This window comes from Diabrotica undecimpunctata, chromosome 6 (assembly GCF_040954645.1).
Source record: "Diabrotica undecimpunctata isolate CICGRU chromosome 6, icDiaUnde3, whole genome shotgun sequence".
Lineage (NCBI taxonomy): Eukaryota > Metazoa > Arthropoda > Insecta > Coleoptera > Chrysomelidae > Diabrotica > Diabrotica undecimpunctata.
This window is the reverse complement of record NC_092808.1, coordinates 3,583,460-3,599,448: the sequence shown is the minus strand read 5'-3', so window position 1 is coordinate 3,599,448 and position 15,989 is coordinate 3,583,460. Positions and strand designations below refer to the sequence as shown.

The following is a 15,989-nucleotide window of genomic DNA, read 5'->3' as shown; positions in this document are numbered from 1 at the left end:
TTAATTTTTCTTCATTATTTTCATACGTCACTGGCATTTTTATAACTTAGTTAAAAGCCCCAAATGGCAATATTACATAAATTGACAAAAAAACTACAAAATTCGATGTCTATCAATTTTGTAATGACTACAAGGTGACTAAGTTCAGAATATCTTCATCGATGTGTAGTTTTGAAATACACTTCATGTAATACTTGGCAGATCTTTAATTGGGCATCCTAGACAGTATTTTTTAAATTGAAGAAATTGCTACAAAGCGGGATATGAAAGTTCTGCTTCGTACGCTGAAAATCCGTTACCAGGTCTGACCAGGTTGTCTGCTTTGATTTATATACATCTGTGCGTCATATATGATAACTTAACATCTTTTAATATTTTTTTAACAATATTATAGTTCATTAAGAACAGTATCAGTTGTGTATTTCGTTTCTTATATGAAAGTAAGACCTTGTAAGAACAACCTTCACTGTATGATGCATAGACACTACTGATTACAATCCAACTTGAGCAGTTGATACCTACAAAGAATAGTTTTTATATATTCCTGTATAATTGCTCATTTTTCTTGTGCATTATAATATTAACAATATTGAAACTACGGTTACACTGCGCAAACAATAATTGAGCGAAACAGTTATTTCGTATAATTTTTTTAACAAAGAATTGGCGAATGTTAGTCAATCAAATTATTAATATTTTTAAACAAAATTTGGACTGCCAACTTATCACTTTTTTTAGCATATGCAAATATCTAAAGAAATCGCCCTCTTACGAAAAATTCTGTATCTAATGAATCTATACTCATGTCCCTTGGAAATGAATTCCATAAAGTCGTGATTACACGGAACGGTATATCGTACATTATTCGACTGTATCGTCGCCAGTGTGACCGTAGCCTAAGTTTCAAAATAATCCGTTTGAATCGTGCATGTGAAATGCAACTGCAACTCTTAACCTAACCTAACAATTTCGGTGATGGTTTTGTTTTACATGTGACAGCATTTTTATAACTTAACGTACATGTTTCATTCCTCTCGATTTTAATAAAATAATACACAAACGTTTAATACATCTGTAATATATTTGTTGTTAATCATCGCTTTGTTTTTTAAACTAAACACACATTGATGTAGTAATCAGTATAAGGATAAATTTTCTAATTAGTTTTTTGTTTTTTAGGGGGATCCAGATGATGAAAACATCGTAAGTATTTTTATTAATTCAAATAGTATTAAAAGATCAATTTTGTGACACGATGACACCGTTGTCATATTTATCATACATACACACACACACATATATATATATATATATATATATATATATATATATATATATATATATATATATATATATATATATATATATATATATATATCCAACAAAAGGCCTATCCGTTGATGGAGAATACCTCAGTCATCTAAGATTTGCAGACGACATCGTTCTGATTGCTAATAATCCTGCAGAACAACACTGCTCTTGAGACAAACAGACTAGTATGTATACCTAGGACAATTAATACATGAATCTGGTTACGTATACCCAGAAATCAACAGAACAAAACTGGCTTGGGTATCTTTTGGTAGAAATGCAGTTATATTCAAATCGAAGATGCCACTGCTGCTGAAGAAAAAAGCATTCGATAAGTGTATACTACCAATCATGACATATGGCTTCGAAACTTGGGCACTAAGAAAGAGATAATAGCAAAACTTAAAGTCAATGGGGTGATGAATGCTAGGTATAACAAGGAGAGATCAAAAAAGGATAAAATGGATCAAACAGAGAAGTAAGGTCACTGATGTAATCCACTGTGGTATCCAAGAGGCGCCAAAAGACCAAGAAGACCTGCCTTAACTTAAGATGGGACTATGATATAAGAAGAAAACCGGTACAACATGAAACAGAAAAGCGAATATTGGACAATCGGGCAGAAATGAAGAACGACTATGTAAGGGACGCTGCATCATAATCGGTAGAACACTCTGATAATGATGATAATCATGATGATGATGATGTTGATGATTGTGGTGATGATGATTATCAGAACAGCTAAAGCACCGAAAGAAATTTATCAAGCAGAAAAGGAAGCCTTGTAGAATTTACAGAGACACATAGAAATCATGTTCTGAATGACACGGGAAACGCAACGATAGTAATGAATATTGAAAACTATGATATAAAAATAAAGGATGTGTTAAACGATACCGCATACAAAAAAAATTCAATTTAATCTCATTCCAGCAGAAAAAGCGACTAGATGCCCAAAACTTTACGATCCATCCAAGGTAAATAAAACAGGGTTATCATTACGACTAATAGTTAATACCATCGGATCAGCATAACAAACCGGAGTTGGAAAATTCTGTTTAACTGGTCACAACCAGAGGAAGTGGACCCTTACGTTAAGAACGCAAGATTTGATCAAACTTTTAAAGGACGTGACTCTTAAGCCTGATACTTGATACCGTAGATGTGATTTACTATTTACCAATGCTGCTATAAAAGGATTGTTAGAAATTATGAGCAGAAAATATTCAATACCACAGGATACACTAAACTGAACTGAATATTTTATCTGCAAGGGCCAAGGAACAGATAAGTTTAAAAGATCACCGATAGGTTCACTACTACCACCGGTAATAGCAAACCTTTTTAATACAAGATATAGAAATGAGAGCAATAGGAACAGCAGGTGCGTAGGTACATTCATAACACCTTTATTATCTTTTAGTTCGGCTAATGGATTAAGTCCACAGTCAAAAGAAACCAACAGCACACACACCTTTATTATCTGGACGCATTGGGAAGAAAAATAAATACATCGATAGTGACCACTCCCAAATCCAGTTTGCCATGGAATTCTAGGAAAATCAACAACTACCATTTTTGTTGGCAAATAACCCACACAGAGAAATATTTACACGTTGGTTCACACCACCAGCCTGCGCAATTACATTTGGTCATCAAGCAGTGGCGGCTGGTGTGGTAAAATTTTGGGTAGGCCAAGCCAGCAAATTACATAAAGCTATGTGTAATCAGAGAGAGAGGGGTCACGGGGTCATGACCCCCCCCCCCCATTAAAAATATTTGGAAACCAACTTATCCTATTGGTGGTAAGACTAACAGTGACCTTGCATCAGAGAAAAGTAATCACCCTCAAGATCCATGACCTCCCAAAAAAAAATTCTGTAGCCGCCAGTGTGTGCAATACATTTTTTTTGTGTGAGAATGGAAATCTTTTCTTTCTCGAATTTTACGATTTTTTTTATAAATTTATTTGGGCAACCGTGCACTTGTTTGCAATTGTGTTGTTTGTTTAAAAATATGTTACAATTATAGATTATGTTACATATTTTTTTATCATAATTTAAAAGATAATTTATATTACAATTCGATAATTACGTTACAAGTGACAACGATAGTCGACGTAGGCCCGATCGTCTGGTGCCTAAACAGCGAGCATAAACACGACAATATAAATCGTTGTCCGGCAAGCTGCTTAACTTCAAACGCTTATTGTATGGGGATCTTATGTGAGCTGGGTCATTTAGCTGGGATTTAGTACATTTAAAAGTTATTTACATGCATTAACATAATTTTTGAATATGTGTTTTTCAATTTTAAAGCTCTTAAAATTATTGGGTAGGCCCGGCCTATCCTGCCTACCCCCAAAAGCCGCCACTGTCATCAAGACCTTGATCATATGATCTGAAAGACTGACAGAAGAAGAACACAAGAACGAATAAATGGGTAAGGTTAAAATATAGGGAAAAAAGTTTCTTTACGTCTACAATTATTGAAAAGACACAAAACTCCCAAAGAAAAATCAAAGACTCAATAGAATAAGAAAAACCAACTGGTAAAACTATCTTGCCCCATATAAAGGGGCCGACAGATCAAAGTAGTAGAGAAACAGTTTTTTTCAGTCGTCAAAGATAATCCTGTTTGTGTTCCTACTCTTTGTATGGAGCTGTTAGTCTCTGCAACAGATGTTCCGAAATTATCAATTCAATCTCAAAATAATCATTTTTTAAATGATATTAAGGCGGGTACACATATGCGAGCAGAACTGTTCGCGAACCGTTTGTTAACGCTATATTCGTTAATTTGTACGACGGGAGGAACCGCTTGCGAGCTGCTCGTTCGTTGCTCGTCAGGAACCACAGCCTGTCGGTTTTTGGGACGAATACAAAGAATGTTCGCAGAACTATAAATTGTTTCTGCTAAGTGTGCGATGAGATCATTCGGTTAAACAAAATTGCTGAACGAGCGCGGCTTATTCAAAAGTAACGAGAGAAATTAATAACAGATAATCTAAACAAAATACCGAAATGTTAAGAATAACGAAGTAAATTAATTCTCGGTTTGTTATTAGATACTTACGTTATTGGATAGCCTGAACATAAACATATTTTCAACGAACTCTTCGCGAACAGCTCACGAGCAGTTCGCAAACAGTTCGGCTCGCATATGTGTACCCACCTTTAGATTGCTTGAAAAATTCAGCAACGACAAAAAAACATACAGGTGTAGATATTTAAGGTGTAGACATTGAAAGCTCGCCAGATAAGATGGGCAGGTCATGTGGTAAGATCAAAGAAAGGCAGAGTACTAAAGATAGTGTTTTTTGAGATACCAGATGGTAGATCAGTGAGCCATCCCAGAAAAAGGAAGGATGATTTTGAAGCCGATTTATATAGTGCTGGGGTACAACAATGAGAAATAAAAGCGCAAGATCGTAGAAGATGGAGGGACATACTGGATGCAGCGAAGACTGTTTCGTAACCACTTTACAAGTTTATTTTTAATTAAGGTGCATCTAATAACCCCTAAAATCTATTCCTCAATATATTTTTATTGATATTGATTGATGATATTAATCTTTTTTTATTTTTGTTTCAGATCGACAATGGAAATGGGTAAGCTTTTTAATCTACGCATTTTACAAGTGCAATAAAAAACTAGACCTCCTGGTTCAACATTTGAACAAAAAATTAAATAACTATTTGCTTGAGAGACAAAAAAATAGTATTTTATTTAAATGGTGTGTTTATATGTCAATATCTTCTTCTTCTTCAGCCTTCATTCATCCATTGTTGGACATAGGCCTCCTCCAATTGTTTCCACGCTTCCCTATCTTTTGCAATTCTCATCCATTGCTTTCCAGCTACAGCTGTTATATCGTCTATCCATCTCTTTTTGGGTCTTCCCACGCTTCTTTTTGTTTCTCGAGGTCTCCAGAATGTCACTTTATGAGACCATCTGTTGGTGTCTTGTCTTGCTACATGTGCTACCCATTGCCATCTCAATGTCGCTATTTTTTCCATGATGTCGGTTACTTTAGTTCTTCGACGTATTTCGGTGTTAGGAATTTTGTCTCTGAGGCTTATATTTAACATGGCCCTCTCCATGGCCCGTTGAGTTACTCTTAATTGTTCTGCCATTTTTCTTGTTATTGCCATAGTTTCCAATCCATAAGTTGCAACTGGTAGTATACAAGTGTCATAGGTTTTTCGTTTTAAGTTTATTGGGATTTTTCTGTCTTTTAAAATGAAGCTCAACTTCCCAAAAGCAGCCCATGATAATTGTGTCCTTCTTTTAATTTCTAGGGTTTGATTTTCCTTTTCGTTTTTAATTGCATGTCCTAGATATATATATATATATATATATATATATATATATATATATATATATATATATATATATATATATTGTTCTACCTTTTCTACATTGATGTTATCTATCGTGATGTTTTCTAGGCTGTTGCTTAATATCTTTGTTTTGTCGAGATTCATTTTTAATCCTATTTGATTCGATTTGTGATTTAAATCTTGTAGCATTGATTTTAGTTCATGGATATCTGTGCTTATTAGTACTATGTCGTCTGCGAAACGCAAATGGTTAAGATATACTCCATCTATTTTTAATCCCTTTTCGACCCAATTTAGTTTTTTGAAGACATTTTCTAATGCCAAAGTAAATAACTTGGGTGAGATGGTGTCACCCTGTCTCACGCCTTTGCCAAGGTCTATTTTCATAGTTTCCAGATCATCATCTATTTTTACGTGAAAAGTAGCATCATCGTATATATTCTTAAGGAGGGCAGCATATCTTGAATCTACTCTGGCGTCGTCCAATGCTGTTAAGAAAGCCCATTTCTCGATACTGTCGAATGCTTTGTGATAATCGACAAATGCCAGATGTAGTGGTATGTTGTACTCTATTGTTTTTTCAATAACTGTCCGGATTGTTTGCAAGTGATCGATAGTGCTAAAACCCTTACGAAAGCCTGCTTGCTCCACCGGTTGGTATGCATCTAGCTTAGCTGTCAATCTATTTGTTATTATTCGGGTTAGTAGTTTGTAAAGGTGTGACAACAAGCTTATTGGTCGGTAGTTTTCTATATTTGCGGCGTCTCCTTTTTTATGGAGTAGAATGACTTCCGCATTTTTCCATGCTTTTGGTATTTGTCCTTCCAATAAGCATTTATTCAGTAATGCTCTCATTGCCTCTTCTAATGCAGTGCCTCCCATTTTTAGAATCTCTGAAGTAATTTTATCTTCTCCTGGTGTTTTCCCATTTTTCATTTGTTTTAGGGCGGCTCTAATTTCTGATGTTATTATTTCAGGGAGATCCTCTGAGCCCACATTTAAGATATGTTTTGTTGGTATACCGGGGTTCGGAATAGTAGTCAATATGTCAATATATGTCCCTTTTTATTTAGTACGCGTTGTCCAATGTTTATCTAATAGCTGGATTTGGATAGAATATTTTAATGAATGATCTATATTAGATTTCATCAAAAATATAGTGGAGTAGGTATCAGCCCGGTCTTTAATGTCACGTAGAGAACCCAGTCTTCTAAACGTTAAAAAAACGTTTGGATTCAGGAAATACGTAACCTATTATAACGGGAATTAAACAGGATAACTTATGTATCTTTTGTTTTTTAAACCGTGGCAAGGCAAAGATATTAGCAGCAGTGTGCTTTAATGGTGTCTAAAGGGCTATTGTCGTGAGGTGCTCCGATATTATTGATAGGGCTTAAGATAATGCTCAATAAAATATACCAAAGATATGAGCTAAAATGTTCAAAAGATATGTCCTAGGATGTACCAAAAATATTCCTAAAGGGACTGGAATTATAAAACCTTCCCAGAGCAATGCAGACATTTTATTGTCGCTACATAGTAATTTTAATATTAGTGAGAATCTTCTTCTTCAAGTGCCATCTTCGTTCCGAAGGTTGGCGATCATCAGGGCTATACGTATTTTCGAAACTGCTGACCGAAACAATTCGTTGCTGCTACAGCTATACCATTCCCGTAGATTCTTTAGCCAGGAGTTTCGTCTTCTTCCTATGGATATTTTTCCTGCTATTTTTCTTTGCATAATTATTCGAAGCAGTTCATATCTTTCGCCTCTTGTAATGTGTCCCATGTATTGCAGTTTTCGTTTTTTGATTGTAAATATGACTTCCTTTTCTTTATTCATTCTTTTCAAAACCTCGACATTTGTGACTCTCTCGGTCCATGATATTCTCAGGATTCTGCGATATTCACAGTTCAAATGCCTCTAATTTTTTGGTATCAATCTTTTTCAACGTCCATGACTCCATTCCGTAGAACAGCACAGAAAGTACGTAACATCTCATCAGGCGAAGTTTCATTTCAAGGCTCAAATCTCTTCCGCAGAACACTCTCTTCATTTTAGTGAGTATGGATCTGGCTTTTTCTATTCTTATTTTGATTTCTGCTGAGCTATCGCTGTCTTCATTTATAAAAGTGCCTAAATATTTGTATTTGCTAACTCGATCGATAATTTCATTGTGTAAATATAAATTTTGGACATTTTGTGTTGATTTCGATATTACCATAAATTTAGTTTTCTTTATGTTCAAAGATAGTCCATATTCTTCGCTGCAGTCTGCTATCTTATTCACCAATGTCTGTAGCTCTTCAAGTGTTTCTGCGATCAGAACGGTGTCGTCGGCAAATCTCAGATTGTTTAATCTAACACCATTTATTTTAATACCTACGGATTGCTCAGAGAGTGTTATATTCATTACGTCTTCGGAATAGAGATTAAACAGGGTTGGTGACAGTATACACCCTTGTCGCACACCTCGCTTTATTTCAATTTCTTCAGTGGTATTATTCTCTACTCTCACTACTGCTTTCTAATTGTAGTACATATTTGCTATTAGTCGGATGTCTCGTTTATCTAAATTCTATTCTGTCAGGAGTCTGATTAGGTGATCATGCCGCACTTTATCAAAGGCCTTGTTGTAATCTATGAAACACATGAATACATCTTGATTTATGTCAAGACATCTTTGAGACATAACGTTCAGTGCAAACAACGCCTCTCTTGTTCCAAGTCCATTTCGGAATCCAAACTGGGTATTATTGATGTCCATTTCCAGTTTTCTGTGTACTCTAGAGTGTATAATTTTCAGGAATATTTTCAGTACATGGCTCATCAGACTGATTGTACGGTAATTACTACATTGTTTGACATTTATCTTTTTTGGTATAATAACAAAGGTGGATAAAAGCCATTATTAGTGAGAATAATAACAGGAAAGAAGCATTCCTAAATATTATGGAAAACGTAATGGGACAGATACGGTTTTGTAGAGTCTTCTGCATCTGCTAAAGACCGATTTAAAAAATAAATTCCAGCGAGAATTCCAGAATTTTAATAAGACGGCATGTGGAAAGGACTGGACCTAATTCGTTTGCTAGCGGGGTTAACTTGGGAGGGATCATTACATACTAAAACTTTTAAATATTGGCGTAACGGTTGATCAATTTGGTATCGCACAGAGGAAGCTTAGAATGGAAAGGGAAACATGGAATTTAAGATAATTAAAGAGAAGCTGAGTTCTAATAGAACGAATGTTAGAAATACTTAATTCTAAAATACAGAATCACAAACTAATAACAAAAACTAGCTTTACCTAGTCTTAAAATATATTTTAGAAATTAGTCTTTATCAGGATTACCATTATTACCATTACCATTATGATTGCCAACCTCCGTAGGGAGACGGCACTCTAAGAAGAAGAAGGATTACCATTCCGTCGTAACAATCGATGACTAGTCGCCAAAAGTTTAAAATCTGTTTAAAACATTGACGCTACAGGTCCGACTTATGTCACACTGTACAGGCGACTCAATTATCTTTGTTTTCTTCGGCGCAGTCCCAAGATACTCTTTTTTTATGACGTTATATTTGCTAACATGTGATGGGTAGCTCTTTCGGGGCGACAGACTCAGTAAAACACAGGTTTGAAGTAAAAATAAATCTATTAATTTAGTATATCTACAATAAATAAAAATAAAAAGGAATTCTACGTTGTATACTTATACAATGAATAAAACTAAAACGAATTCTACGTCCCCGTCTGGATCCCGTGATGAACGAAGTCCTCGGCGAACGTCTATAAAAGAAAAGAAATTAATTAGTACTACTAATAAGAAACGAAATGGGGGGAAATCGATCGCGCGCAGATTTATACTCGCTTTCGCTTCAATGCTCGCAAACAAAATATTTAGCTGTGCAGACCCATGGCAATGTTCAATACACAATGCCGACGGGTTCCGCTTGGCTAAGGACAGAGTATAATCCTCAATACGGAAATCTCTCTGTCCCGGTTGATTCTGTGCAGATCCACGGTAATGCTCAATACGCAATACCGATGGGTTCCGCTTGGTTAGGGACAGAGTACGATCCTCAATACGGAAATCTCTCTGTCCGGAATGGCTCGCAGGTTCACTACACCGGCGAGTCAGGGAGCCTAGAGCGCTAGCTACAAGACTGTCTAATTCCGCTATTCACACGCCTTAAATAGCCGTTCTGAATCCCACTACGCCGTCACGTTGTAGAAGTGGATGCGCAAATATTGACACTCCCACGGTTCGAACTGTTAAACGATCAGAGCATCGTTACAAACAGCTGTTTAAAGTTTGTTCCTTTTGTGCATGTTTGACGAGGAAACAATAATATACTATATGGATGTCAAACCCAAGAAACCATCCAACATCTTACTGGGACTGCCAGGCATTTGCTGCAACTGAATACAAGGAACGACATGATTTAGTAGGGAAAATCCTTCACAAAGAAGTAGCTATCAAACTGTGGCTTCTCCAAGCAAACCATCTCCCATATTATCAATACGTCCCAGAGAGTATGCTTGAAAATGACAACTTCAAGGTATATTGGGACCGCACTGTTGTCACAGACCAAACAGTAGCATACAATAGATCAGATCTCGTACTAGTTAATAAACTAACGAGACAAACAACACTAATCGACGAGGAGATACCTAACAATGATAATCTGAAAATTCGCCAAGTACAGAGATCCGGAAATACAAATAAGGAGACAATGGAGTACCCAGACGATACCTATAATTCTTTCTACTACTGGAGTCATTCCGAAGAACCTCCTAGAAAGCACAAAAAGCTGGTTCTGACCAACAAAAAAGACCATTCAGGAAGCTGTACTACTCTCGACGACCTGCGGTATCACAGATACCCCCAGATACCGCAGGTACCTGGGATGAGTGAATTTTCTCCTTAGAGGGAGTGTGAGCCATATGGCTAAATCTGAAAAGTTACCATTTGTAGACTACGTTAAAATTTTTGTAATTTGTCTTAATAACACGAGTAGAAATATCACAGTAATTGATCTAAATTGTCTACTTTTGCTTTTATATTTTATTATTTAAATAAAACCACCCATTTATTACAATGTTTTAGACCCGATGATGACGAGGATAACAACCCAGGAGGCATTTCCGGTGATTTCGGTTCTGGAGAAGAAGAACCTAACATTCCCACCACACCAAGATTTGACTACGGACATCCAAGTAAGTGATTAATCTTTGATGTTGTTTTAACCTTGCAGATAAAAATATTGTATCGTAAAATACTGTATAAGAAGACTTCGATAAAGAGATCAATTATCTGCCAGAAGCACATTGGTTTCTTAATTGATATGAAATACCGTTAGATGTTTTCACTAATCGTGTCGTTGTTTTTTGCGCAAAATCGACGAAAGCGAAACAGATTACAGAACAGCAAGATAAGATTTTTTCAAAAATAAAAAAATGGACGCTATATTCGTTTTCTTCAGGTATGATCTTCGCGACGAATGTTGGGTAGCCGCATGATAATTTTGACTTTTGAAATTACTGCTGTAATTATATTCAAGCAACTGCCTAAAAGTTCTGAGCTAGGGTATCCGATATTGTCGTACTTTGCCTCCTGGATACATTTACTGAATCATGTAACGTGAAATCAGTTTTGTTTCTGATTATATTGTCACTCTCAGCTGCCGCTTTTTCCATATAAACATAGACGTCTTTTTGGGGAATTATTTGACCACGCTGATCCGACCAGTCTGAAGTTAGTTGGCATAACCGATCATAAAACGCTGAGTTGCTGTAGACCATCGACGTATATATTAACATTGACTGAGCTTGCCAGCAACGAGCAGTGACAACAACTTTTGTGGTTGATCTATCATCTCTCTTTAGCGCATTGAAACTCCCCACTCGTTTTCTCCCGACCAAAAAGAAAAGCTGCTTTACTTAGATGATATAAGATAGAGACATCACTAACGACGAAAACAAAGATGGTGCCGGCACTTAGTTCTAGAGACTGCTCGGTGTATGTAAATATATACGACTATGCTGTAAATGCCGAAATGTCAATTGGAAGCTGTCAGGACCAAGTCAGCACCGAGTCTGCGGTGAGTGAGCGCTGTATGGTCAGCTATGCCAACTAAATTCACACCGGTTGGTGTTTTTGGGGTTTTGTTAAAGATACTTTGTTCTTGTCTTCTCTTCTTAGGGTGCCTGTCCGTCCGAACTTTGGCGATCATTCTGGCTATGATGACTTTCTTGGTTGCTATACGAAATAGCTGTGTTGAGGTCTTTATATACCATGCTCTCAGGTTAGCAAGCCAGGATATTCTTCTTCGTCCTGGGGACCTTTTCCTTCAATTTTACCTTGCAAAATGCATTGAATTAGCCTAATTATCATATCTGCCCTGATTTCTCATTATATGTCCCAAGTACTGCAGCTTACGGCCCTTCACAATGTTGACCAAATCCGAGCTTGTGTTCATTCTCCATAGTACTTCTTAATTGGTGACTTTGTCTGCCATGGTATCTTCAGGATCCTTCTGTATAACCATAGCTCAAAAGCTTGAAGTTTTGATAGAGTTTCCGCCTTTAATGTCCACGTTTCTACTCCGTACAGAAGCAGTGAGTACACGTAACATTTAAGGAGTCTTATGTTTGTTTCTAGGGTGAGGTCATGGCTCTTAAACACAAAGCTCATAGTCAAGAATGTACTTTTTGCCTTTTCGATGCGACATTTAATCTCTTGGGTATTGTCCCTCGACTCATTGATTATATTTCCCAAGTAGTTGTACTGTGAGACACGTTCAATTCTCATTTGGTTCACATACCGATTTGTTTTCCTCACTGATGATCATTAGCTTGGTTTTGCTGGTATTTATATCCAGTCCATAATTATGTTCTGCTTGTTTCCGTTATTTTGTTCATTAAGTTTTGCAGCCCTTCTATGGCATTGGAAAACATTATTTTATCATCTTCATTCCGCTGATTATTGAGCTTGACTTCATTTATTGAGATGCCTTTATCAATATCTTTTAGAGGCTCTTCAAAAATGTGCTCCGAGTACAGATTGATTATCGGTGGTGAAATTATGCACCCCTGTCTCACTCCCCTTAAGATTTTGACCTGATCTGTATATTCTCCATCTATTTGAAGCAACGCTGATTAATTCCAATATAGGTTAGCTATTATTTTTAGGTCTCTTCCGTCAATCCCTGTCCTCTTCAGCAGTTCCATCATTTGTTCATGCCTGACTTTATCGAAAGCCTTCTTGTAGTCAATTAGGCATGCAAAAACATCACAGCTGAGATCTAATTTTTTCTTGTAACAATTTTTAAATAGTTCTTCTTGCACAATGAATAATATTAAATTGTCTACTTTTATCGACTCAGTATAGAAGAGGAGTTACTTCGCTCAAAATTGGGTATGGTGGTTATAGGTACATCTTTCACTTTCTCCTTTATGGCGACTTTTCTTCTCCTGTAACATAAGTGAATATATCGATTAAGAGATAAAAACTCCTATAGAAAATCAGTCTTTTTATAAGGCTTCGGGGATGCATTAGTACCATTAGACTTGCCTGAATTCTGGATGATAATCTGTGCTGGGGAAATTACGAATACTTGAAAGATATAGCTAAAAGGCCAAACGGATCAAAATCATAAGGATCCGGACAAATTAAGGATAACTAAGACACCTAAAGAAAAAATAATAGCGATATAAAATTAATTTCTGTATATTTAGTAATTTGTGTTTCTTATTGACTAATTTATTTGTGCTTTTAGGAATATTCAGAATTGCTTTCACCCTTCAAGAACTATACCAAGATGCTTACAATAACAGAAACAGTCCACAATTTAAGGCACTTGCCGAAAGAATCAAACGAGAAGTTGAAAGTGTCTATAATAATGTTCCAGGACATCAATTCGTAACAGTCATTAGCATTGAGTAAGTATCATACATTATAACATCTCCTTAATAAAACGTAACATCTTGTTTTTAAGAACTACGAGAATGTTTTTGATTATATTATTATTGATCGAGATACTGTATATAATGGAATTTTGTAGGCATTCTATATCCCTGTAAGTCTTGTCCTCTTGAGTATTCTAAAAGTGACTTAAAAAGAAACATCTCTAAGGCCGCACAATTGCGCATTGATAGGTACGCATTCTAGATTCTAGATCTTCCTTGACTCCTCCTCCTAAGTTCCTTCTCTGTTGAGGTTGGCGATGAATAAGGCAAATTTCTCTCTAGTCTTCGCTTGATGAATTAATTCATTTCCATTTGTGTGGGTCCAATCTCTGATGTTTCGTAGCCAAGATATTTTCTTTCGTCCTATGCTCATTTTACCTTCAATCTTGCCTTCTAATATTACCTGGAGCTGCTCAAATTCCCTATAGCGTATTATGTGTCCTTCCTTGACTACAAACCGCAAATCAGTGTAACACCATTAACACCCATCAAAAACTGTTGGGCAGCAACAGAGAACAAGTGTCGAGAACACTGGGCTCAAATGTGTAAAGGCGTTAACTAGCTTACTTATGCGTAGGAACGATTTTCTCGTAAGTAAAATATTTAACAAGGAAATCAGATAGAACAAATATAAAATAGAATTAATTTTCCACATTTATATACAAAAAGCAAGAGAGTCAACGTGGTCAATGCCTGAGCAACGACAAACTATTGAAGAAAACTTCTTTAAACTTGGTACATATGTTCTTTTTGGTCTAAAAACCTTATTGAATTCGGGTCGACAGGCCTTCTTCTTATGTTCTTGTTCCTTTTCTTTGTCACCAAATAAACGTCTTAAAGTCTTGAAATTTGGTTCATAGGTTTTGGTGGAAGACAATCGAGTAATTAGGATGTCGATCTTACTACCATTTATAGTTAAATTAGCAATTTCATAAATTAAAGTTCGAAGGACCACCTACTGATGTGGGAATAAGAGAACAAAGAAATTAATAAATATTTAATTTAATGGCTAACTTTGTTACTATTACTAAAATAAGGTCTTGTCAAAGTCCTTTCGTAAACCTCTTATCTCACCTAGTTAAATCCGTAGATTTCACTATCCAATTCACACTAGTCCGCGAAACACAATCACAATAGGACTCTCAGAGTTAAAGGTAACTAAATCGGATATAAACCAAGGACGTCATCATCATATAACGGGGGTCCTACGGCGATTGCCGCTTCCCGCATTTCAGCCTCCATCTTTTCCTATCTCTCCAATCTCCCTCTTCTAAGCCTCTAGATTGCATTGTTTTTGTAATTTCTCTTCTCCAGGAATTTGGTGGTCTTCCCCTTTTCCTTCTTTCTGGCGGAACATACATTAAGGCTTTCTTTGGCCACCGCTCCTCCTCCATTCTCATCACGTGACCATACCATTGTAATTGCCTTCCTTGTATTCTATCTGAAAGAGTATCTCTAATTCCTGTACGGTTTCGTATTTCCTCATTCCTGATTCTTTCCATTCTCGATACTCGACATGACCTTCTAAGATAATCCATTTCCACAACGTCTACTTTATCTCGTTCATTCTTTGTCATCGTCCAACATTCAGCACCATATGTGGTAATTGGTTCTACAATTGCTCTGTATACGCGAAGTTTGGTATACATCTTTATTTTATTAGACCACAGTAATGAATTCAGTATTCGGATGCATTTTTTCCCTTGGGTTATTCGGTTTTGTACATCTATCTTAACTCTGCCATCTGCTGATATGATGCTTCCTAGATATTTATACTGGTTGCAGCCTTTTATAACTGCGTTTTCAAGCCTCAGATCTGTGGTATTTCCTCCAATTTTTAAATATTCTGTTTTGCTTATGTTTAGAGTAAGCCCCCATTTGGCATATTCCTCAAATAATTTTCGATTCATATAATTTATATCTTCCTCATCGGTTGCAACCACCACCTGATCATCTGCAAACAACAATGTATACAGAGTTTCTTGTCCCACTTCGATGCCCATAAATCTACATTTATTTCTCCAATCCCTCAATGCTTCTTGGACGTATATTTTAAAGAGTGTCGGTGACAAACAGCATCCTTGCTTTAGGCCTTTAGTGACTTTAAATTCATTTGAGGTTCTGGTTCCAATTTTTACACAACTAACTGCATTTTCGTACAATTTATATATCGCTCGGATATACGTCGAATCCAATCCGGACCTTTCGAGGACCTCAAACATTTTCTTTAACGGGACACTATCATATGCTTTCTCAAGGTCTATAAATACCAAATGGGTCTATCTACTTCTTTCGACACGCTTTTCGATTATTTGTCGTAGGATAAATATATTATCAAGGCAGGATCTCCCGGTACGAA

General features: G+C 36.3%; 1 protein-coding gene across 28 annotated transcripts in view; it reads left to right on the top strand.

Moving 5' to 3' along the window:
- The window catches only part of trol (terribly reduced optic lobes), a 1,082,793-nt gene that overhangs the window by 477,474 nt on the left and 589,330 nt on the right, over positions 1 to 15,989 (top strand). For all 28 annotated transcript variants that reach the window (XM_072534000.1, XM_072533999.1, XM_072534008.1 and 25 more), the window contains 4 exons: positions 1,180 to 1,203; positions 4,906 to 4,922; positions 10,770 to 10,879; positions 13,441 to 13,603. In XM_072534000.1, coding sequence (XP_072390101.1) covers positions 1,180 to 1,203; positions 4,906 to 4,922; positions 10,770 to 10,879; positions 13,441 to 13,603 — 314 coding nt within the window. The remainder of the gene's footprint in view (positions 1 to 1,179; positions 1,204 to 4,905; positions 4,923 to 10,769; positions 10,880 to 13,440; positions 13,604 to 15,989) is intronic.